The sequence below is a fragment of the Euleptes europaea genome, chromosome 5 (genome assembly GCF_029931775.1).
Source record: "Euleptes europaea isolate rEulEur1 chromosome 5, rEulEur1.hap1, whole genome shotgun sequence".
Taxonomy (NCBI): Eukaryota; Metazoa; Chordata; class Lepidosauria; order Squamata; family Sphaerodactylidae; genus Euleptes; species Euleptes europaea.
In genome coordinates, this window is record NC_079316.1 from 81,335,976 (window position 1) to 81,362,521 (window position 26,546).

The 26,546-nt window shown below is 41.7% G+C and overlaps 1 protein-coding gene across 1 annotated transcript in view; it reads left to right on the top strand.

Moving 5' to 3' along the window:
• Positions 1–1,013: 1,013 nt before the first annotated feature.
• Positions 1,014–26,546, top strand: part of PLCE1 (phospholipase C epsilon 1) — a 152,453-nt gene continuing 126,920 nt past the window's right edge. The window contains 2 exon segments of the mRNA XM_056849540.1: positions 1,014–1,851; positions 24,386–24,404. Coding sequence (XP_056705518.1) covers positions 1,119–1,851; positions 24,386–24,404 — 752 coding nt within the window. The 5' untranslated portion in view covers positions 1,014–1,118.

The window sequence follows — 26,546 nt, forward strand, 5'->3', positions numbered from 1 at the left end:
TTGGCTTCCGCGTCAAGACATAACGTGATCAAAGTTCCTCATAAAAGCGGCATTACAAGAGGGCATGAGCTAGTGAATCAATAGAGCCAGAAGAGCAAGGACAGGTCCTGTCTGGGTATGGTAAATTCAGAATTCTGCCCTGCATAACCATAGAGTGGTTAGCATTCAGTGATAGCTACAATCTAGGGATATGATTGGTTTGTGGCTGAAGAGGTAAAGCACTGAGTGGGTAATGAGTGTCTGTGTATGAGCGTACCTAAGCCGGTCTACCCAGAATCTTCAATGTTCAATGGACTCGCTCTTGGGAAAGTGTTCTGTATCACACCTTGCCTGAATATCTTAAAAGATACTTGGACGGAAAACTGTGTGGAAACTCTAGCTATAGTACTTCAGGGCATCCTTCTAAGTTGCTCTCACAAAGCTTGTTAAGGTGACTTGCTCAGTTTTGTTGTTAATATCCATCTTGTGTGTTAAATATGATTTTCTCCTTTATCTTACAGGCAGCCAATTAACTGGATGCAGTGTGACTTTTAAAAAAATGTTTTCCTAAGATGCAGAGGAAGAGACGCAGCAAGATACAAATTCAAGATACAAATTCAAGCTTCTGAATGTTGTACTATTCTAAGCGAATGCTGTACAAGTGTTAGTTTTTATGCCGGTCTACGGGTGAGAAAGTGTTGGCGGCTGTCAACAACAGCTGTGTATCTGCATGGATAATATAGTAGCATATTTTTCCCCTTGAATGCCATGGTATGAATAGCTGGATTAAAAAGGGCAGTATCTGACCTCCTATGTGTCAAGATGTTTTCTGAAGAAACATCATCATCAGCAGTTGGTCTCTGGCATGGGTGCCTGTTGCCCAGCAGTGACAGAGCAACAAAGCACCCGAGACGCTCATTATGAAATGACAAAGAAACTGGACTGCATGCAACTCTCTTGCAAGAATTGGGAGGGGAAAAGGCCTCTAGGGACTAGTATTCAGTATTTTCATTTCGACACGTGAAGAAGAAATGACTGATAGCAAAAATCCGTGGAATAGAGGTACATGTATCCCTGCTTCTGTGGAGCTTCTAAGCATAAATTATGATATTATACAGAAACACTACAAGAGCAGTTCTATGCACAACCACTTATATAAATCATGTAGTTCTTTAGCAAAGGCAGACAAATGTTCAGAAACTGGAATTCCTTCCCTGGAAAGAGCCATGTATGCTGAAATTCAGTTAAAAATGGATGGATCTCAAGTAGAACTGAAGTCGCTAGGAAACCAGTCCCCAGTAAATGAAAGTGAGCCTGAAAGTACTGGTTTAAATTATGTCAGAGACAAAAATGACATTTCAAAAACTTTCTGTGCTTTGCATAACACCTTCATTTGGAATGGCTGCCTACAGTCGGTAAAGGTTTGTAATGATTTCAGCAATGACTCCACAGCCTGCACTTGTAAATTAATGGAATTACCAACTACCTGTGGGAATAAAACTGGACAACAGTTGTGTGATACCTGTGCCACTTCAAGGGATAGCTACTTGTGTTTGGAAAGAGCAGCCCCAAAACTGAATGTGGCGTGCTCAGGTCGTACTTTCTCAAGTTCTAATTTTACTGGAAGAATGCTTTCAAAGCCCTCTCTGAGCCAATGTGAAAACTTCAGTGAAAGCTATGAAGAGGAGATGGATGAGGATTTTTATCCAAGTAAGAAGGAGCGCTCCACCTTGTTAGTCAGAAGATTTTGCAAAAATGATAAGGAGGTTAAGAAATCAGTCTATGCTGGAACGAGAGCGATTGTGAGGACTTTACCGTCAGGGCACATAGGAGATGTCGCTTGGAATTGTATTGACCAGAGGAGAGCCCACAGTGATTTAAGATACTGCAGGATTACATCAGAACACCTAACAACGTTTCAAGTTTGGATAAACCAAGGGTTAAGTTGCTACCTTCTACAGTCAATGAGGCATGGGGTAAGTTTTTTTTTAAAATAGCAAATTCAAAAAGGCAGCAGATCCTTTGTCACTCCAAGGATGGACATTTATATTTAATTTGTGTCTAAAATGTGTGTGTCTGAATTTATATGTGGTACATTTAAAAAAGAAAATACTCCCTACATTTACCAGAACTTCTGAGATGCACAAAAATGTATATGCAACCAGGACGGATTAGAAACCATTGAACACGTCCTTTTTGAGTGCACGTTATACAATCATATACGGTCAGGCCCTCTGATTCCCTTGTTAGTGGATTGTCCCAGACCTCTCAGAAAACATCGTCTAGAGCTTCTTTTGTCAGATTCAACACCAAATGTATCTGTTAGTATGGCTAGATTTGCCTGGCTGGCAACTAAAATAAGACAAAATGCACTTAAGGCTCTGGAATAACCAATCTGTGATTAGAATCTCTACTGTTTTATGCATATCTTGGAGGATTTTATCCCTTTATACCAGTTTTTAATCACTACATTTTTACCTTTTGTGTTACTGGTCCATAACTATTTATGTATGTATTTAATTTCAATTTTTTAGGACATTTGATGGTCTATATTGTCGAAGGCTTTCACGGTCAGAGTTCATTGGTTCTAGTAGGTTATCCGGGCTGTGTAACCGTGGTCTTGGAATTTTCTTTCCTGACGTTTCGCCAGCAACTGTGGCAGGCATCTTCAGAGTAGTAACACTGAAGGACAGTGTCTCTCAGTGTCAAGGGTGTAGGAAGAGTAATATAGTTTTGGATTACACACATTAACAGATCACTTCAGGATACAATGGTTCCATATTAACATACCATATCCTCATTAGCACATTATCTTGATACTTACAGGACAATACTTTTGCAGGACAATACTCAGCTCAAACCCAACCCCTTTCTGACTATATATTACTCTTCCTACACCCTTGACACTGAGAGACACTGTCCTTCAGTGTTACTACTCTGAAGATGCCTGCCACAGTTGCTGGCGAAACGTCAGGAAAGAAAATTCCAAGACCACGGTTACACAGCCCGGATAACCTACTAGAACCAATTGATGGTCTATGTCTGCAAATAAAGTCTGTACCAGAACTTCTGAAATGAAAGCAACAAGTCCCTAACGTTTACATTTTTGTTTGCTCACATTGGCAGTTAGTTATAAAGTACAGCAAAAGAAAATATGCCCCAAGTCAAGGACCAAGCAGCTGTTTTGTGCAGAAGTCATCTTAAAATCCTCTTACGTAGTGTTTAATATGCCACTGTGTGCATGTTCCCCCCCCCCGTATAAATATTTTCAGTCAAAACAAGCCTGATTGCCTTGCAGAAGTTGCATCTTGGATTGGCTGTTCCATCTCTAAATAATGCAGGATGGTCATGAAAGCGTTTCCTGCACAACTGTTTTGTTCCCCATTTCACTGGATCCCTACTTTTACTGAATCGCTACTGCTTTTATGACTGCTTCTGACATGATGTTTTTACATTGACAGTCTTAGGGCTTTTCTGCATTCTCATTTTCCTCCCTTGTAAATTCATGTTTCTTCGGGGGGGGGGGGAGGGGGGTGTCAGTGTTTTGCTCCCTCTAGTGGTTGATTTGATATCACACAGGTTTATGTCCAGAGTCTCTCCCTGCAGATTTAAACAACTTTGACATTTTTTCCTTTTTCTGCACATGTTTTGCCCCCTAAAGAAACAACTTTGATTTTTCCTCAGTTTTTCTCTGGCTTTTTTAAAAGGTAAAGGTCCCCTGTGCAAGCACCGGGTCATTCCTGACCCATGGGATGACATCACATCCTGACGTTTACTCGGCAGACTTTGTTTACTGGGTGGTTTGCCAGTTTCTTCCCCAGCAAGCTGGATGCTCATTTTACCGACCTCGGAAGGATGGAAGGCTGAGTCAGCCATGAGCCGGCTACCTGAAACCAATTTCCGTCGGGATCGAACTCAGGTCGTGAGCAGAGCTTGGACTGCAGTACTCCAGCTTACCACTCTGTGCCACGGGGCTGTATGCTTTTTTACAAGCACTTTTATCGTGAGGTTTTTCCCCCCAAAGCTGATTCTGAGTTGGCTTCATTCAGCGTGTGGAAATGCTCCTTTTGGAGTTTTTTTGCCACCCATGCCCACATCCAACCTCCTCAACTGATGCCACGCTTCCCTCCCACCTTCCCTCTCCCTTCCACCTGGGGCTTCCTCGCTCCTTTAAATTTTTTTTAAAAACCTGTACGATTAGCAATCCAGTGCTGAGGAATCTGCCTGCACTCAGCAAGGCTCTTCTGGTCAGCCTTGCTGCTATGAAACTGACCAGAAAGCCATGAAACCATGAAACCAACCAGCACAGGCGTTTTTTCAATACCTCTCCTGAGATCTGGTCAGTTTCATGGTTGCATGGCTTTCTGGTCAGTTTTTTTAAAGGCAATAAAATATCACTAGATCACTGGAGTACTGAGGCAATAGTCTTAGCAGGTTCTCTGAATTCCCACCTTTCATTTTAAAAAAGTAAATATCTAGTCCTTTCCCTTGCGGAGATATAAGGAAAAAGGCATATCTCTGTGATGCGAGGGGGGCTAGAGAATGTGAGCAGCTGTCAATAAATTCTGAATTAATAGTTTTTGAAAATAGGCTGCATCTCCTTCATGCATCCCTTATTTGATTGAAGGCATTTCTGTTCTGCTTTTTCAGTCATACAATCAAAAGCAGTTTCCATATATACAGACAGTGCCATAAAATACTGAAACCAGCAAAAACAAATGATCAGACAGTCAGCACAATAGCAGGTCAGTTTCCAAAGGCCCCTTTAAATAGTTGATCTTCTATTTCCTCCCCAAAATCTCCTGAGGTGACACTTCCTACGTTTCTGTAGGCAGCTCATTCTAACAGCCTGAGTATGAGCTGAAAACCTTCCTCTGCACTGGGAGTGTAAGCAAACCCCTATTGTGGCAAGTGTAGACTCGAGGGCTAATAGCAGGAGATGTATGCAAGGTAGGGTTGTCAATGCCAGGTTGGGAAATTCGTAAGAGATTTGTGGAGGGGAGGTGCCTGAGGAGGGCAGAGTTTGGGGAGAAGATAGAGCTCGGCGGGAATGTGATGCCATACAGTCCATCCTTTAAAACTGCCATGTCCTCCAGGGCAACTGATCTCTGTAATCTGGAGAACAGTTGTAATCCCAGGAGAATTCCTGGCTCCACCTGGAAGTTAGTCAACTATATGCAGTCACTATGGCTTATAAAATTAAAATGAAAAAAACAATAACACAAAAGTAAGTACAATTAGTGTATAATAATCGTTTGTTACTTCACAAAGATCATTTAGTTTTGTTATTTCACAAAGTCCATCCGGTTCATACACTTTTCATTTGCAGCTTGCACTGTAATAACATAAACAAAAGAGGATTATGAACATACAAGACAGGAATCCAGTAAGTATCCTGTTTCAAGTCTATTTCTTCAGTTGGTAGGTATAATAGTCCCATAAATTATAATTTATGTGAAGTGAAGTAACAAACAATTATTATACACTAATTGTACTTACCTTTGTGTTATTGGTTTTTTCATTTTAATTTTATAAGCCATAGTGACTGCATATCGTTGACTAACTTCATTTCTGCGGTCCAAGTTGTGATATTATTCCACCTGGAAGTTGGCAACTCTAAGTAAGGTCACTTCTGATTTTATTCTTAGCCAGATGGCTACTTTTCCCAGCCAACCTGCCACAGTTATACATGCATCATAGAGATGAACCTTTGCATGTTCAGTCTGGGCTAGGTCCTGTTTTTTGACTGCCAGTGAAGGAGAATACTGTTAGGGCTTTGCCTTTACATGTTCTATGGCTGCTGTCAATCTAATGACTGGAGTAATTCTGTCATGATTCCATTGCTGCTGGGTGAACATAACGAGTGCAGTCCTAAGCAGAGTTACTCCGGTCTAAGCCCATTGAAACCGGTGGGCTAGGATTGCACTGTAAACCTTGATGCCAGAAAGGTAGCCAACAGAATGGTGGAGTCACTGCCAGAGTAAGGGCTACTGAAGGATCTCCTTTCTTCTGCTAGAATTCATGCACACTATCAGTTGTTTAATTGTTCCCTTCTCCAGGGAGGGTCTCCTTGGTCCATCCATCAGTGAAAATTCCACTGACCATAGCTAGAATTAAGGGTAGTGAAGACAGAGATCGCAGGGCATTGTACTCCAGTAACTGAATTGCGGCATGGCTTTGTAAAGAACCCACAAGTATTTTTCTCTTAAAAAAAAAAAACTTTCAAAAATTGCAGCTAGTTTGTGAATGTTTTGGCATGCCTGCTTTTCTTGTTTAAATTTCTGTTGTGGCAGTGATGCAGTAGCAGATTATGTTGTTCTTTGAGAAAGCCTACGGTTCTTGTTTTAAATTATGGTTGTGCCAGGTGTATAGTAACAAACCTTGATTTTTATGAATTTGCAAATAAGAGGATAGCGGTATTACTTCTTCATGCAAAGTGGCTGTAAATGCATTCTGGAAAATAACTGCATGAAGAAAAGAGATAAGATACCGGTATGCATACCAACGTGATGTAGTGGTTAAGAGCGGTGGACTCTGATCTGGTGAACTGGGTTTGATTCCCCGCTCCTCCACATGAGCGGCGGACTCTAATCTGGTGAACTGGGTTGGTTTCCCCACTCCTAGACGTGAAGCCATACCGTGGACTGCCCAAAAAACAAATCAGTGGGTTATAGATCAAATCAAGCCTGAACTGACCCTAGAAACTAAAATGACTAAACTGAGGCTATCGTATTTTGGTCACACTATGAGAAGACAAGAGTCACTGGAAAAGACAGTCATGCTAGGAAAAGTTGAGGGCAGCAGGAAAAGAGGGAGACCCAACAAGAGATGGATTGACCCTACAAAGGAAGCCACAGCCCTCAATTTGCAAGACCTGAGCAAGGCTGTCGAGGATAGGACATTTTGGAGGACGTTGATTAATAGGGTCGCCATGAGTCGGAAGCGACTTGACGGCACTTAACACACTCACACGTGAAGCCAGCTGGGTGACCTTGGGCTAGTCACAGTTCTCTCCAAACTCTCTCAGCCTCACCTACCTCACAAGGTGCCTGTTGTGGGGAGAGGAAGAGAAAGAGATTGTAAGCCGGTTTGATTCTTCCTTAAGTGGTAGTGTCTGAGTAGACACTACTGACTTTGATGGACCAAGGGTCTGATTCAGCATAAGGCAGCTTCATGTGTTCATGTGTGTTGATTGGCTCTTGCTAGTGACAATATCCACATTCTGCATGTTGTCATAGGTTTTCAGGCATACCTCGGATATATTGCGGGTTCGGTTCCAGACCACCTCAACAAAGCGAGTCACACAAATGTTTTGGTTTCCCAGTGCATCCAAAAGTTATGTTTACACTATACAGTAGTATATTAAGTGTGCAATAGCATTATGTAAAAAAAAACAATGTACATACTTTAATTAAAAATATTATATTGCTAAAAACGTTATGCAGATATACAAAGTGAGCACGTGCTGTTGGAAAATGGCACTGATAGACTTGATTGACGCAGGGTTGCCACAAACCTTCAATTTGTAAAAAAACACAGTATCTACAAGGCACAATAAAGCGAAGCGCAATAAAGCGAGGTATGCCTATATATAGCAGTACCAATATGTCATCTATATGTTTAACTTTCCACTTTGGAATATTTAAAAGCCAAGCCAAAGGAGCACCTTAAAACTAGAGTGCTAGAAGTTGAAAGACAACATGACCTGAATAAGACCTCAGATCCCCTTTTCAGAAAGGACCTACTCAACAGGAATATTATCTGGCATCACAAACCCTGAGTATCGCAGATCCTTTATGCTTCTTCGATACAATGCCCTGCCTTCTACATTCTTAGATGGGAAATATAACAAATTCCCACAGGAAGCACAAGAATGCATTTGTAAACAAGATGCACATGAAACCTCGGAACATGTGTTATTCGAATGCAAACTGTGTGATCATATACGTACGAGATCACTGATTCTATTACTTGTAGATTGCCCATGAGTTCTGAGGAAACAAGGACTTCAGCTTTTATTATTGGACGCAATAAATAATTTAACTAATAGAGTTGCCAGATTTGCTTGGCTAGCAATTAAAATAAGGCAGAGCTGGACGAAATCTATGCAATAGCCAAGGAAGCATTTATATAAATATATATTGTGTGTGTGTGTGTGTATAAACAATAAAACATCTAAAGCCATAAAATGCAGTCTTATAAATTATTAAAACAGATGCCCACCAAGTAATACAGGGCCCTCTGCAGCATAATAAATACCAAAGCCAAGCAGGGAGACCACCCCCCTATAAAATGCCAGTTGTAAAAAAGAAAAAAAGGGGGGGAGAGTAGGGAGGCCAGCATTAACACCACCTGCGGCTGTCCTCAGTTGCAGGCCAGGTAGAAAATCTCTGTCTTACAGGCCCTGCGGAACTCTTTCAGGTCCTGCAGGGCCCTGATTTTACTAGGCAGAGCATTCCACCAGGCCGGAGCCAGGACCAAGACAGCCCTGGCTCTTGTTGAGGACGCCCGCACACTCTTAGGGCCAGGGATCACCAACAAGTTGTCATCAGCAGAATGCCATGTCCTTTGGGGGGTGTACTAGGAGACTCTTTGAACAGTTGCACACTAAGCTGCATTACGCCTCTAAATATGTGTGGCATAATGAATTGTTAGTTTAAAAAGACATAATCCCATATCTGGGCGAGTGGAATTAGTCATGCAGTTCTCTGAACTGTGGTCATGATGTCCTGTCCATGTGAGTTCTTACACTCTTCTAAACACTTTACGTTATGTTCTCTAAATGATAAAATATTTTTTTCGTCCTTCCCACAAGCTTTTGTGTATCTGCAATTTGATGGTCCATAGGAGTTCTGATAAAATTTCTTCAGCTTTATATTATACTGAGTATACTAGAGATCAGCAGCTGGAAGCTCCAAAACCAAATATCTCCACTAGGGCAACACCAGGAACCAGCCTGCAAGTGAAAGGGTGAATAATGAGACTGGTGATAGCAATAAAACTTTCTGGTAATCTACTTTGTGAGATTGCACCATCAGCCTTCATCTGTCCTCAAAGTGACCCTACAGTACAATTTACCTACCAGGACATATGCTGTTGAAGAAGAAGGAGGAGGAGGTTTTTATATGCCGACTTTCTCGACCACTTAAGTAAGAATCAAACCTGCTTATGATCACCTTCCCTTCCCTTCCCCACAACAGACACCCTGTGAGGTAGGTGAGGCTGAGAGAGCTCTAAGAGAACTGTGACTAGCCCAAGGTCACCCAGCTGGCTTCATGTGTAGGAGTGGGGAAACCAACCCGGTTCACTAGATTAGAGTCCACCGCTCATGTGGAGTGGGGAATCAAACCCAGTTCTCTAGATCAGAGTTCACCGCTCCAAACCACCGCTCTTAACCACTACACCATGCTGGCTCTCCAACTGCCAAAATTCATGAAAATGGATTCCACTGATGAACTAGAGTAACCTAGAAAGTCAGTTGTGTTTGCAGAAAATAGTAGAACACCACTATCTATAAATGGTCTCATAGTTGTTTCTCTCTTTTGGGATTGCTTGAGTTATCCTTGTACTAATTAAAAAAACAAAGAAAGAAAGTCACGATTATTGTCTGTTCCCTTTTGATTCAGTGACAAGTACAGGAGTGGGACTCGGACTTGTGTGTCCTTCCCCTGGTCAGCTCAGTGGAGGTAAAATGGCCAAAAGAACTGGTGAGATTCTTTGTTTATTTGAACACGAGTCTTCCCTGACTCTGTGAGAGAGAACCTACTAGAAAGGGTATCCTACAATCTTGGTGGTATGACGTGTGCAGTTGTGAGCTCTGAGTGCACTTGTGATGGAGCCTTAAGCCTAAGACCTGTTCCCAGAGACATGATAGGTAGAATCTTGGGTATCAAGTAACAGGGTTGAGAGAGAGGCTTGTTGATGTTAAGGAATTTCACAAGTTTTATTGATTGATAGATTTGATTTCTGGCTCGCCCTCCCCGGCAAAACCGGGCTCGGGGCGAGTTACAGCATTAAAACAATAAACAGTCAAAAAATCTAAAAATCTTTAAAACTATATATCATCAGCCTAAAAATGCAACAGCATTCCATGGCGTTAAAATACAAGCTCGCCACTAGAACGCATACAGGCCAGCCCCTCCCAAATTCAACAACACAGATAAATGGAGGGGAAGTTGGGGGAGCCATTACTGACAACATCTGCCGCTGTCCTCAATTGTAGGCCTGGTGGAATAGCTCTGTTTTACAGGCCCTGCGGAACGCTTTCATGTCCCGCAGGGCCCTGATGTTACTAGAAAGAGCATTCCACCAGGCTGAGAAAGCCCCGGCTCTCGTCGAGGACAGCCACACACTCTTAGGGCCGGGGACCTCCAGCAAATTAGCATCTAAGGAACGTAATGTCCTTTGTTACTAATGATTGATAGACAACTTGATTTGTAAGGCGGATACGCCAGCGCCAGCATATGGTGTACCTAAAGGGGCACTGGATGTCCCAGGGGTAACTATGCAGGTGAAATTAACTGTATCTTAAAAACTTGAATGGGCTCTTGCTGAGAAAAATGATCATACGCAAGAATGGCTTTTCACCTGTGGGTGAACATTTGTGTCGTTGCAACCTTTCCTTTTCGTATAACTACTTTAAAAGAAAAATTCTGGGGATTACATGCTTCAGGAGACACTCTTATGGTACACCGAAGACTAACATATTTTGCAACATCTGCTTTCATAGACTAGAGTTTATCAGATACATGAAGTAAAATATAAATTGGTGGTAGTATATTCTAGAGACCCATGGTGCAGAGTGGTAAGCTGCAGTACTGCAGTCCAAGCTCTGCTCACAACCGGAGTTCGATCCTGACGGAAGTCGGTTTCAAGTAGCCGGCTCAAGGTTGACTCAGCCTTCCATCCTTCCGAGGTCGGTAAAATGAGCATCTAGCTTGCTGGGGAACATGAGCACATGACGCTGCCTTATACTGAATCAGACCCTCAGTCCATCAAAGTCAATATTGTCTACTCAGACCAGCAGTGGCTCTCCAGGGTCTCAGGTAGAGGTCTTTCACATCACCTACCTAAATGTGTCTCAAATATAGAAGAGATGTTTGGGAAAGGAGATGAAGTGTTTTTCCCAATTGTCAGTAAATATATTGGCCTATATATTTAGAAGACCTGCCACATGTTCTTTTCCACTGTGCCCTTTGCACCACGATACAACCTAGATTGATACAAAAGCGTGAGTAAGATTCTAGTTGGCGGATGTAAATTTACCTATTGCAGAGAGAGAGGCCTTTTTTTTCATTATAGCATTTAAACTAAGGAAGTTTTAATAGGCCTGATATAGGTAATTCAATGGCTTGACATGGTCCGCAATATGCTGGCAAATGATTTTAATGGGGGGGGGGAGTCTTTGTTGTTTTATTTCGATGTGTAGTAGTAGATGTTATTGTGATTTAGGCTCAATACATGCTGCGGGTTGAATTTTTTAGGGTGTAGTTGGATTGTTAAGGTCTGTGACCACAGCATGAATAAAATCTGATTGATTGATATTGGCATATTGTGGAATATTTTTATATTACACTTGGTTTCAGTGGGAAATGTATCTTTCCTATTGAAATGGCTGTGGATTAAAAATGATGAACGTGGGTTATGTTGTATTTTATAGCATTGTAAATACTTTTGTACTTGTTTTTAGTCTCACCTTTTTTATGTGCTTGCAAGCTATACATTTTCCTTATTGGGGCAGGGTGTGATTTTTCATTGGGGAAGACGCAGCTGGTCACGGATTTCTAACTACTCATTTACTCTGGCCTGCTGTTTGGAAAATGACTGTCATGTTATGACTATCAAGTTTCTGTATTTCTTTTCCAATTTCTTTTTTTAAAAAGAACTTTTTCTTCTAGAGTATATAATCAAATTATTTTCTATGAAAGCCTAATAATTTGGGTATCTGAAAACAGCAATATTGACATGCATAGTTCTATAATAATGATTGGGGGGATTATACCTCACACCGAGTGGCCCTGAAATGTTATATTTTGTAATTTACTGTAGTTGCTGTGCTTAAAATTCATATCATGAGTTAAAAGCAGTGCTCAGTTGACATGTTCTTGGCTCTATTGTGGTGCCAGAAACCATGTAGAAGAGTGCCAACATGAGCACAGCTTCAGAGGAAATGTCCACATGATTGTGACTCAGTGAATCCAAGAAAGGGGAAGAAAACCACCCTCTTTCCAGTGAGCAAACTACAATGAATTGCATTTAGTAACGCAGAGTGGGCTTTGATAGTAAAACATAAAAGGCCATTGACAGGAAAAAAAAACATGTTCTTTAACAACAACAATCCCCCCCAAAAAAGCTAAGTAAGATGGTCAGTTCTCACAATGGAGAGATGGGAGCAGTGGGATCCAGGAAGTAGTCTTACAGCATTTCACACAGTTTTAAAGCTCTGTCTCAGACATGTTTCAATGCTTACCTAGACACTGTGAAATCTACGGCATTACTGGAGCTCTCCCATGGGACACATTTTGACAACGCAGGCAAAAATCCTTAGCTATCTTTGCATCCATTTAGGGTTTTTAACTGTGGCAAACAGCTAAACAAAATGACACAAATTGGTTTTAAAAACAGTACATATTTATAAACCAACAATTAAAGATGGGCAGCCTGTTCCTGAGGGGGGGGGGTGTTAAGCGGCGCCCAGGGACGGTGCCATTGCGCCAGAGCATCTGCTTGGCATACAGAAGGTCCCAGGTTCAATCCCCGGCATCTCCAGTTAAAGGGACTAGGCAAGTAGGTGAGGTGAAGTGAAAGACCCTGGAGAGCTGCTGGTGGTCTTTTTCCTACAGTGTAGACAATATTGACTTTGATGGACCAAGGGTCTCATTCAGTAGAAGGCAGCTTCATGGGTTCAAATGGCTTCCAGCCCTGCGCTGAAGCTGAAAACCTGCCTTTTCCTCCAAGCCCCATGGAACTGCTGCATGGCATTCCATGGGGCTATGCCACTATTTTCGGTGGTGTAAACTGGAGTACTGGCAGAGAGGGCATTCCCGGCCTGAAAGTGCATAGGAAGCTGCCTAAAGGCAGCTCCTCCCCTGAGAATGCCCCCACTGATGCTGGCATGAGGTGCCGTACTGAAAAAATGCATGTATGTGGGGTGCGAAATTCATTTCTCGATATTAAAAATACATTTTTTTCTTGTATTTGCTAAGTTATGTCTCCTGTGATCTAGTGCTGAGTGATAAAATTAACTTTCCTTCTTTTCTACCGGATGGTTCCAAATGAAATCTTGGGATTGTTTAGCTATTTAAGCATTTTGGGTGGATGTGGATTGGCTTCTTCAGTTCTGACTTTTATGTAGACCTTGAGACCGATGCGCCTCCAGAACAATATTTGTATTGCTTTTACACAAATGATGCCAATTATATTAAATAGCTCTCCAAATAGAAATAATTGAAGGCATATTTTAGTTTTACACAAAGTAATAAAAGGTAGCCAACAAAGGAAAGTTTTGTATGATTTTCCCTTACTGGAATAAGCAAATTCAAATTGAAAAAGGAGTGGTTAAAGAAGAAAGGGGAAGAGCCAAATTGAAGGGTGTGGTTAGAGCGGAAAGTTGCTGTATCAAAGGGGGCCAGTTATACTCTGTCACTCCAGGCCCATGGAAAATGGAACCAGTCCTAGATTAACTGTTTCCTTCCTTTTCTTTTCCCCAGTTGGCAACGTCTGCCTGTTTTAAACTCTGGGAGTGGGGAAAAGGACAATACAGGTTGAGTAATCCTTATCTGGACATCCGATATCTGGACTGATCCGAAAACCAGACCTTTTGAGCAGGCATGCAGGCATTACTCTCAAGCCGTCAACAGCGCCATTGATGGTTCAATGTACACAAAATTATTTAAAATATTGTTTAAAATTATATTCAGCCTATGTGTATAAAGTATATATAAAACATAAATGCATTTTGTGTTTAGATTTGGGTCCCATCCCCAAGAGATCTCAGTACATATTTGCAGAAATTCCAGAATATTCCGAAATACAGAAAGATCCAAAATAAGGACCACTTCTGGTCCCAAGCAGTCTGGATAAGGGATACTCAACCTGTACCTATGTTATGCCTGTCTCCCCTTCCCAAGGTTTAATAATATACCTGTCTTTCCCCCCCTACAGGTTTAAAGTGCCTGGGGGACATTTCCAGTTTGGAAAACTGTGAGGGAAAGAGTGAAATCCTCTCCTTCCTCAGCACCATGGTTCCATTTAATTTTGAGCCCTACCATATTGTGTTTTTGACATCTTATTTGCATGCATGCCTGTGTATCTGAACATGTAACTCCAGTGCCACAGGTATTTGTGGTTCAGCAAACACCTGAAAAGGGGGGTGATGGAAGAAGAATTGCATTTTCTTCAAATTTATAAATTTCTAGAGATTTTTTTTTTTAATTGGAGATGCATAGCGCTTGCCACAGGTAACCCATTCAGGTGGCATTTTTACAAATCTATGTGTATATCTTTTAAGAGTGAAGGAATAGGCATGGATTCTTTGCTTTAACATAACTTCAGAAATCTTCAGAAAGTCCAAAGCTGTTCAATGCATGGAGTGAGAGAAGCATGAATCAAGATAAGCTTGAACTTGTAAAACGCTTAGATGTTTCAATCCTGGGAGTATACTTTAACATAACTATACTTGCTCCATATCCAACTGGTATTAATTATTTAATGTGTAAAACATGAATCAAAAGAAACATGCACTTTCTGACATCAGTACTTTGATTTTCAACTGAGATAGATACACCCTCTGCTGGGGAAAAGTATTAATGCAGCTTTTTTGGTTGTAGGTAATGATGACTTATTTGCTCTGAGATTTTTTGTTATGCTCTTTCTAGATTTAATTAGATATTTGGTATTCAGAAATGTATTCCCTGACCTTGTTTACCAGTCCACAGAGCTTTCGTTCAAACATACAGCATGAGAGATATTAATGCAATGATCCCTTTTCCTTTCCTTTCCCTAGATTTAACAGCCATTGGCTATTCATCTACCATTTCACACTTAAAAAAAAAGGGGGGGGGCGATGAAAATTATTTTTTTCTTGACACTATTGTCTCCCACACAATTCACTGATCTACTTGACAGCAGATAACGCAGTATCCGCTTCTCAGAAAGTGTCATTAGCTGTTTTATCCAGGGAGTAATATATTTATTTCATGCAGCATTATTTTGTGAACATGTTAAAACAATGTGAGCTAGGGAATCTACTTGATCCAGACAAAATGGGCATTTGCGTTCTTCTGCAATAATGTTATGGTATCTCCCTTGCGTCTCGGCTGAGTCTAAGGCATTACACCTTGCCAATAAGAAAGCTCATCTAAATTTATTGAATTCTAACCAGCAGAAATAGTCTGGCAAGGAAAAAGATCTGTTAAAGGGTACCTGGAAGAAGCGAGGTGAGCATTTACGATTTGTATCCTTAAACACTATGGACCAATCCTCATTTAAGATCTTGTTTTGTAATTGTTTACAGCTTGCTTTCCAAATACTATTCCTTGCAGCTTTCAGTTGCTCTTTAGGAAGGGAAAATCTTTTGCCTAACCTACTAGTCCAGGTGGACACAGCGTATCTGAGATTAACAACTGAAACATATCAGGAGCTGTTGATAACTCAAAGAGGGAGTACCAAAATTTAATACAGGTTGATATATAATAGATGATAGGTTTGGGAGCCCCACTTGTAACCATAGAGTGGAGGAAGAGATACATTGTGGAATACTCAGCAAGTTTCTAAAAAAATTAACTTGAAGACTATCAAGATGTTCTATATGACCAGTGTACCAAACTGGAACAGCATATCTAACAATCGAACTTATAATTGCTCTATACAGGATCATAAGGGCCGGTACAAATTGCCCTCCTTTGCAAAAGGAGAATTTTTAAAGGAAAATAAAAGAGGAATTTAACTTTTGCATCAAAATATGGAGCCCTTTTAATGGTGTATAATAATAATAATTTATTAATACGGTCACTGACCAGCAGAAAAAATAACAACAGCCACAACAGATAATAAGAAAACCACAACAACAGCTACTACTGCTACTACTGCTACTGCAAATAATCTAATTTAATAATTTAATGGTCTGTTTAAAAAAAAACAAAAAAACTGCATAAAGTTTCCATTCAATAAACATTTGCGTACTGAAAGCTTCAGATCCATTAAATTTTAATAGGATGATTCATTTACTCCGTTTGTTGTTCTAATCTTTTGCATATTACTATAGTAAGTAGTAAATGCTCACAACTGCTAGGTAGAAGGTGATACATCTTACAGAACTGTGTTGATGGGGAAAATAGAATACAATGGGTGAAAATGCATGGTTGCTTTAGCCTCCTTTATTCCCTGTTTCAGCCAGGATTGAGCCAGGATCGAACGCACGTTCAGCAAAACACATGCTTTTGATCCTGGCTGAATCCTGGCTGAAACAGGGAATAAAGGAGGATAAAGTGACCGTGCGTTTTCACCCAACGTTTTTCTGAGGCTTGGATGTTTGTATTTTCTGAAAACAAATGCACATTAATATTGTTGCCCAACTGTACATTTAAATATAAGGCATTATCAGTGTGGAAAGGGCTGATGAGACGGTAGACTGAGCAACAATGTGGGTTATAAGCAGCAGAAAGATGGGGGTTCGTTTGTAGGGTTGCCAGGTCCCTCTTCGCCACTGGCGGGAGGTTTTTGAGTTAGAGCCTGAGGAGGGTGGAGTTTGGGGAGGGGAGGGACTTCAATACCATAGAGTCCAATTGCCAACGCAGCCATTTTCTCCAGGTGAACTGATCTCTATCGGCTGGAGATCAGTTGTAATAGCAGGAGATCTCCAGCTAGTACCTGAAGGTTACTCAAAAGGGACACCACTGTGTAAGTACAGAATGTAAGGAAGCAAACACAGGAGCGAAAGTATATCACAAAGTGCTAAATATAATATGATACAACCTACATAACATAAACAACAGGACCAATGACAGTGTAACTATATATCTGTCCTCATAGCTATAAATAGCCAAGTAAATAACACAAGAATGCTATCCCCAAATGGGCTTGCATGTGTTATAAAAGTCCAATATTGGTCAAAAGCCTGTAAGAGTATATGATAGAATCAGATAGATAGATAGTTTATTTGTGGCCCTTGGCCAGATAAAACAAGATACATGGACTAAAATGGTCTTACCGATAAAGGTTTACAGTCTGAGTCGTAAATCACTTTAAAAAAATAAAAAATAAAATAAATAACATCCAAGTTACATCTGCCATTTGAACTAAGAGACTACTCTGTGGCAATGAATTTTCATTGCAGCCGTACAAAATTTAGCTACCTGAGAGGTGATTGAGGGATTATCTCCTTGTAGGAGCTTTTCTATCTTTTCTCTTTCCCTGTCGGGTCCCATTCTCAGTATGAGGGGCTCAATAAACTTAGAACGGGATATAGTGTAAAAGTTACAATTCAGGAGAACAGGTTCGGTGGTTTCTAAATCCCCGGATTTACAGGGGCATAGTCTCTCTGCCCTGGGGTAAGAGTATATGTAGTAGTGAATCTTCTTATTTTCAGATGTTCTTCAGCAAGGTACAAGAGAAAAAGCAGGTTCCAAATGTCAAGAAAAGAAGAGGAGGGCGGGGTTTGGGGAGGGGAGGGACTTCAATGCCATAGAGTCCAATTGCCAAAGCAGCCATTTTCTCCAGGTGAACTGATCTCTATTGGCTGGAGATCAGTTGTAATAGCAGGAGATGTCCAGCTAGTACCTGGAGGTTGGCGACCCTATTCATTTGGGGGAGCAAACCATGACGGCATCTTGCCAAGTGGAGCCAGCACTAATGAGTGAAGAAAGGCCACTAATAAATATTTTAAATAAAGTAAATGAATAGTGATGTCATCCTGGAGTTCAGAATTTGCACAAATTTAAAGTAGGCAATGTAAAAGGGAAAGGGTGGCTCTAACTTTGATTCCTTTGATTCTAACACATAAGTAGTGTTTATGTAAAACATTAAATCTTAACATAAAATTAAGCTTGTGGAATAGATCTGTAAGGTAATTAGTGAAACATGAAAACTGTTGAGTTATTTAGGTATAATTTATATAAAAAACAATATTTTCTCCTCTACCTGTGGGTTTCTGGACATTTTCACAATGTCATCGGCTAACACACAGTGGTAGCGACTGGATACCAGTTGGAAAGCGGTTCCACCGAGAGTGCAGGCTATAGATATTTTAAAAATAAAAATCTGAATCCCACTAGAGTATAAATGTAGCTGTTCTTTTATTAATAATAAATTGTTATACTTAAATCGCTATTCTAGCCACTGTTAGCACTATTGTATTAAAATCTGTAATTTGCTGTATGGTTTCCTTGTTCTCTACCAGCTGTATAGGCTTTGGTTATTTTCTTTTTGATTCTGTATCTCGAGTTGTTGAAATCTGGATTTCTGGCCAGCAGGTGGAGACTGAATAAAACTTTCAAGTGCTTTTGTAGCTGAATCCCTGAACAATCTATAATTTGTAGTTTATAGTAGTGGAAATTATAGCATTAATTCAGTTACAAATTCTGAACGTGTTACAAGACAGCAATTCTTTTTAAAATGCAGAATGTTTAAATTTAGAACTTTTGTCAGTGTTTTACTCTTTCAGGATATAGAATCTGTGAGTAAGACGTTCCTCAACGTCCTCTAAATAGAAGACACATCCTCTAAATGGAAGACACTCTAAATAGAAGCTTCAAATACTTCCTCAATAAAGTTTTATTTGTTATAAATTCTGCCGGAATGAAAGAAATACCTGCAGTCTAGGGATCTGCATTCATAATTGCTGCTGCTTTAAAAATCCCCCCACAAGCAAATGAAAATGAAAATTACTTTAGCGGCAGATGTCGCTCTGTAAATTCCAAAAGTGAAATCCCAGAAGACTTAAGAAACGAGGGAACGTTTATAAGCAATGTTTTATAAAATGCTGCTCCATTTTGTTCTAAGCTTTCAGTAATCTTTGAAAGAATGCTCATTAAAGATTAATACTGCTGTTTGGTACCACTAACTCCAAGGTGTCGAAGCAGGAGGTGGGCTTCAGTGTTGCTTTAACATGCTTGCAGAATTATGGTCTTCCCTGGACGTACATGGTTCCGCCTCCCTGTTGGATATGCGAAGACTGCAGGGAGGTAGGAAGTAGGGGAATGTGGCTCCTCAACCTGGAAAGAATTGGATAGCCTCCTTGTTCCATTTTGGCCATTATTAGCATTCTTTATAATTAACATTATCTTGTGTAGAGTCGTCAGTAAGTGAATGAGATGTGAGCCTAGGGTTGCCAGGTCCCTCTTCGCCTCCGGTGGGAGATTTTTGTGGTGGAGCCTGAGGAGGGCAGGGTTTGGGGAGGGGAGGGACTTCAATGCCGTAGAGTCCAATTGCCAAAGTGGCCATTTTCTTCAAGTGAACTGATCTCTATTGGCTAGAGATCAGTTGTAATAGCGAGAAATCTCCAGCTAGTACCTGGAGGTTGGCAACCCTATCGCTTGATGGGTGTGACTGTCTCCAGTTTGTTATAGGAAGAAGGTTTACAACATGTATTGTGCTTATTGAACACTGCAATGACTGCATCAATACTGAATATTATCACTTGATAATACTCTCTTATCTCTTTTTTAATTTTTTTGTTTAACTGGCGCTGTCATTTGAAAGACAACTGCCTCTGTGTGTGTGTGTGTGTGTGTATGTGTGTAAAGTGCCTTCAAGTTGCAGCCGACTTACGGCGACCCCTTTTGGGGTTAGCCTGCTATATTTGGTCAAACATTTAGCCAAGAGGGACGACCGGAGACGTCTCCGAGTGTCTGCCACGTAGAGTGACTCGCTTTTGAGCTCTGCCATCCCCAGCTGGGCCCGAGAGATTCAGGCAGGGCAGCAAACACAAGACAGAGTGAGCGACAAGCTGCTCGGGGCTTGTAGGCAAAGGAGCCCGGTCCAGTAACGCCCTGATCCGGCACTTTCCCGCCCTATGCGCCTTTTGCTGGACTTAGAGGGGAAAGAACCAGAAGGGAGAGGGGGTACCGACCAAGCCCCAAGCAGGCAGCTGCCCAGATGACCCCCCCCAGCATGGGCAAGCAGGCAGGCATCCAACCGGTGGTGCACTCACCCACCGGGTGGCACAGGATGGTCTATTGCACCAGGCGGGCATAGCCATCCAACTGCACGCCATAGTTGCTCCTGCTCCGCACGGTCGGGGCCGGATTCTACAGCCGGCTCCTGCTACCTCCGCCTGCAAGGATGAAATGAGGACACACTGGCTAAGAACTTGCCCCTGTGCATTCTGGCCCTTCCCCCATTCACCCCTCCATTGTCACCACTTGGAAGACAGTTGTTGGAGCTCAATCTGTTTGTGCAAGAGTGAGGAGGACAAGTCCTGCTGAATCTTCTTATTTGCTTGCAGCATATTTTTTTCAAGGGTGCTCTGACACTCAGCAGGGACTTTTGGGGGTCAGCAAAGGGAACTCTTTGGGGAATGGAAAACTATTAAAAATGCTTCTGACAACTTGTTTCATTTATGGAAGCATTGGATCCCGCCCAGTGGCTCATTGCAGTGAGTAGGTGGGAGATGGAGAACATAGTATAAATTAATGTTTTAATAGTTTATAATGCATCAGTAATATATTCCTGTTGGGTTAATGATTTTTTAATATATATACTTAGGCTCACATACATACCTGGTGAAATTTGGTGCGTCTCAAATCAATAAAAATGTACTATGTAAATTGAGAAGTACCTCAGTTGTTTTACTGCTGAGCTGCCACTCAATTTGTGTTTGACATTATTACTGGCTTCATTTGGAAGTTGGGTTGCCAACTTCCAGACTACAGAGATGAGATCCCCTGTAGCAAATGGCAACTCTGTAGAATGGAATTCATGGGCTCTATGGGATTATATCTCTGTGGAGCTCCTTCCCCCTCCCCATGCCTCGCCCTAAAATCTCCAGGAATGTCCCAAACCAGAGGGGCATTCCTAGTTGGAAGAGATTGATGGTGCTCTCCTAAATAGAATCCACATGGGCTTAGAAGGGTGTAACTCTGATTTGGATGTTACTGTGTGTACAGATCATTCTCAATTTAGATTTCATTTTATCCCGTTATGTTTAAGGGTTGTTTAATATAACTGGAATTTTGAAAAGATAAACAAATGAATTTAAATTTTAAAAACCATTAGAACAGCAGATGACTTGGTTTCAAATGCACTGTACAATGTGGCATGGGGGTCTGCTTTAAGACACAATACTGAAGTCCTTTTAGGAGCATAGAACCATGGCCACAAATCTTTGGAACCTGGTCCCTCCGTTAAAATTAGAATGATAGGCAGGGTCACTGAAATAATAGTGTGTTCAGAACGTATGTTTAGGACTAGATGATCTTGAGAGCAAGTTATGAGGTTGCTCCTAGAGAAAATATACAATTTTATAATATCCAAGTAGTCTGTTACCCTTCTTTTCTCCAAGCTGCAAGTTCACAAAGAAGAAAGGGAATGCCATTGTTTATACGCCAGAAAAGCACTTAAAGTATGTTTGAACAAACCTGATATACTTTTGGTTTTGCTGGGGCTGCCAAGAACAGATTGGCTGTATTGTAAGGTGGATCATAGCATATTATAGAAGCTTATAAGACTAAAGCAGTTTTTGTGCTAGATGGTATCAGGATTCCCTCTACCAGGACAAACAAGGACAAAGGCGTTCAACATAAAATTAACGATCTCTAAAGACCGCAGTTGTAGTAGGTGGGCCATGTCTTAAGTGTTTAAATCATAATGTGATAATATTTTATCTTACATTAAAAGCTCATTCGTGAGCCTGGGCGCCGAATGGGCTTAGGAGGTGACCAGCCCCCTATGCCGATGTCTGTGCCACTTGTGCCATGCAAAGTGGCATAGACGCCAGCGTAGTGCCACTTACGGTGGTGCCCAGGGACTGGTGTGGCAGCGTGGCCCATGGATACTAGCTCAGTCTCCCACCTGTGTCCTGCTGGCACAAGTGCTCGCGCTGGCGTCCTCCTGGGAGGCATTCCTGGGGCGTTCCGGGGGGCGAGGCTGCTGGTGGGCAGCCTCCTAATCCCTTCCAATCTGGGAACACCCCCTTCTGAAACAGCGTTGCTGTGCCAGGTTTTTCCTGGCGCAGCCTCGCTGTTCTCTATGGGGGAAAATGCCCCATTTTTGAATTTTTTAATTTAAACAGGCTTTTTTTAGCCTTTCAGTGGCCGGGGAACCTCTTCGCCCCGGCCTCCGCAAAGCTCAGGAATGAGCTGCCCAGCTGAATTTTGAATTAAAATGAAAAAATTAATAGTCTTCACATTAATTCATGTTGCATATTTTCTTCTTCAAACCTGTACTGTATTGGTTTTATATTTTCGATGTATTATTAGATTTATAGGTAAACTAAAGCCTCTCACTGAGTTCAGAATCTTATTTGTATGGTCTTCAGAAGAACAAATCTAGGCCTACAACCTTACAGAGGGATCTATGGCTGCCTGTAGTGCTTATGAAAACAAGGCTTTTTTAAATTACAAACTGGAATTTTTTTTCCTTAAATGATGGTTCCCCTTACTGTCAAGTTGACCGCCATACATTCAAGAAGGCAGGCAGTGATATTCTGTGCATGTGCAGTTGCAAAGAGGGTTGCCAGGCAGGGTCTGCAACCGTCAGGGCCACTTACTGGTGGCAGGGGCCCTTGCTGGTGATGAACTGACGATGCTGGCAACGCACTGATATCACTCCCCACGCACCTGGAAGTGATGTTAGCTGGTCCCCTGGCAACATGCTGACATCACTTTTGGTAGCATGGGGAGTGACGTCAGTGCGTCAGGCTGACAGCACCCCCCCTCCCCAGTTTCCCCCCATCGGCCAGCCGAGTGGTGGCAGGGAGATCTCTCATCCCTAGTGGAGGAATGGCAGCCCTAGGGGCAAATAACTTTCCCCAGGGGCCATTTGGGCTTGGGGAAATGGTGTAGAGGGAAAGAGAGAATAAATGGTGATAAAATATACACAGACACACACACACACACACAAGCCTTTATTGGCATATAAAAAGGAAGAACATACATTTGGATAAAACCGAGTACAAATAAATAAAATTGGATAAAACCATTCCAAATCAGCCATTTAGGAAAGCTACACACCATTCACGATACCTAATTGCTAACTGTAAGAACCTTGCCACTGATTCAATAATTTTTAGGTTTTGTGTGGTCATAAGATAGGGTGTCCTTATTTCACCAGAGAGCCATTCCCTGTTTACGAACAGTGGGTCAATGAGTTGGGATCGGCTACAAGCATAAAAGCAACAATTAAAAAGACATGCAGAAGGGATTCAATTTCGCCATTCATGTAGAGGGGAAGAGAAAGAGTCCCTCCTCTCTCAATGCCATGGTCCCAAACTGAATCAGGCCACTGCAATCTTTTAAAAAGCAGTGTGTCTGTGAAGAAAGCAAGTTTGGTCTGGAGAACCCAGGCCTAACTTGTTAAAAAAAAAAGTAACCTAATTCGTCTTAGGTCAAGTTTGTGCCTGAGTTTAAACTTGCTTAGACTGAGAAGCCAGGCCACAACTGGGAGCTTGACTTTGCTAGGCAGAAGCCTATTGGACCCTTGTGTGGCTTGACTCCTGCTAAGCTTGTATCTGTGTAATGCCACACTGTGTGACCTATCTGTGTTACACACTCAGCCTATTTATACCTTATATTGCACTGTCACTATTTACCTTTTAAAGGAAAAACACACTTCATTATACCCTAGTATCTTGGTGTTTATTAAGGATAGGAGAGACAGACGCCGAGCCTCAGGATAATAAGAACCAAAATATAAACCTTTTTTTTCTGCTGTCAAGTCGCAGCTGATTTATGGCGACCCCAAAGGATTTTCAAGAGAAGAGACATTCAGAGGTGGTTTGCCATTGCCTGCCTCTGCGTAGCAACCCTGGTATTCCGTGGTAGTCTCCCTTCCAAATACTAACCAGGGCCAACCTAGGACAAACATGTCTAATGAAGGATAATATGGTTATTTAACTAGACATTTGTAATGGTTTATTTACTTAGTATTATTGTAACTAAGAGAGGCAGCAATCTCTGTGCTGGTTCCCTTCCCTAACTAAATTCAAATTCAACATTATCTTCACAAGGAACCCTTACAAATGTTCACAGATGCCAGTCTGGAGGTCTGGGGAGCCAGCCACCCTAGGGGCAAGCCTGGCATAGGGAACCGGGTCAGAAAGAGAGAAACATCTGTACATAAACTTGCTGGAAATCAGGACAATAAGACTTGCGCTTCTGCTGTTCCGAGATCTGCTGCCTGGTCACCATGTATTGTTAAGAACTGACAACAAGGTGACCAAAGCTCACCTGGACAAGCAGGGAGGAACCAGTTCTTTGGCCCTGCATTAAGAGATGGAATTGATTCTGAGGGTGGAACAATCAGAGTCCTCAATGTGGAGGTTGACTGGTTGAATCAGCTATCTTTGGTTGGGGGAGAATGGTCCCTGAGCGAGAAGTTGTTTAACCTAGGCAGGTACAGCACCCTGCAAGTGGAACTCTTTGCATTAGGTACAAACCACAAAGAGGTTCTTCTCCAGATTCCTCCATCCAAAAGTGGTGAAGATCAACGCACTACTGAGCCCGTGGCCATCAGGTATGTTATATGCGTTCCCTCCATTACCAATCCTACCAAAGGTATTGAGAAAGATCCACCAGGAGAAAGCAGATATTCTGCTGATCACCCCCTTCTGGCCTCGCATACCCTGGTTTGCGATAATGAAACAACTGTCCATCCAGGCACTGTGGCACCACCCAGCGACATGGAACCTGCTTCATCAGGGGCTGATTTTCCATCCAGACCCCCAGTGGTTAAATTTGACCATATTGAGATTGAGAGGAGAAGATTTTTAGAACAAGGTTATAGTGCCGAAATTGTGGATACCATCACAGAGTCCAGAAGACTGGCCACTGGACGGATTTATAATGCATTGTGGAAAGCCTTCATGTGCTGTGGTCGTTGGAAACCGGTCGTTCCTATGTCTCCTTGTTAGGATCTGAAACTTACTTAATTAATCTGCTACCATTCAGGGTGATGGATCTTGGTTTATGGCTTATTGAAAATAAAGGTTAGTCACACACAAAAATACCACAGAGTCGTTTTCTTAATCAAATCAATTCTTTACTAACTAATCTCAAGGGTAGGGTACATGGATTAAACAATAAACATCCTACATATCTAAGTTCCCTAGACTTGCTAAACTCCTTTAGCAGTTACTACGCTTACTCACGAGTAGCCATTCTCACAGGGAGAATGTGCTCCTCCATGCTTGCAGGTTGGTAACTTACAAGTAACTGAGATACAGTTTCTCTTTCAAACAAAGGATATACCAAAGCAGTAAAATGCAGATTACTTTGCCTACATGACCATATGACATGGAAGCAATGGTGATCTGCTCTTCCTGACCATTTGGCTAATTAACCCTTTGACTGTCTGACAGGTAACGAATCTCGCTATCTAAGACCCAACACTCCAGGGCCTGGGAAGTTGCTGCAGTTCCTACAGGACAGTGTTAAACAGAATCTGACGGCTTCTACCCTACATAGGAAGGTAGTGGCTATTGCCAAAGTGGTGCCCAGACTGGACGGGCATGTGCTCACCGGACATCCACACATACAGTCCTTTTTGAAGAGAGTCTGGTGTCTTCATTGTAGATGTGTGGGAACAAGTTATTTTAAGATACTTTTCTATCCTAGATTATTATAACTTCCCTATGACTTCAGGTTTATGATAATGAGAAAATGTTGCTGGACCATTCTGTCGCACCTTCCCTTTCCATGGGCCCTAGTTTTATGTGAGAAATCACATTTAAGGGACATAGTAGTCATTCCACTGAATCCAGCCAGCATCATTGACTGCAAGGTCAGTTTAAATGAACCCATTTTATGTTGCTGAATATTTTGGAACAGGGCTGAGTTCCAGATTTTCTTGTTGGGATAAAAGTAGTGTTGCGGGGGGGGGGGGGGAAGCGAAGGAAGAAAGAATCATAAAGGTGATCTCATTATATATTATATAAAGGTGACCTCATTATATTATTATATAAATCATGGGCTGGTGTAGAGGTTTAAGCTTGCACCTATGTCTTAAGCACAGTTGCTTACCTTCCCGACCTGTTGCTTCATGATGCTGCCAACGCTGCTGAAAATCTCCTGTGCTGGGATTCCCCCCACCCCTCAGAAAGCCGCAGAACCATCCCTGTATTTCCCTACCTCTGTTTAGGATGGGGGGGGCGGGGGAGAGAGAATCCCTTGTTTATTTTTAAATGATGATTCTCTCGAAGGAGCTTAATAATATAGGATTCTTATCAGGGCTGGTAAACAATTACTCACTAAAACAAGCTAACAGTGTTTATTAAATCTCTGGAGAAGCTTGTGCTTTTGCAGAACTCGTGCACAAATTTTTAAAGAACATTATATTAAGTTTAATGTAGATATCGGCAAACATGCAAAGTCCAGAAACATTTCAATAAATTATATCATCCAGGTTTTTTGTTT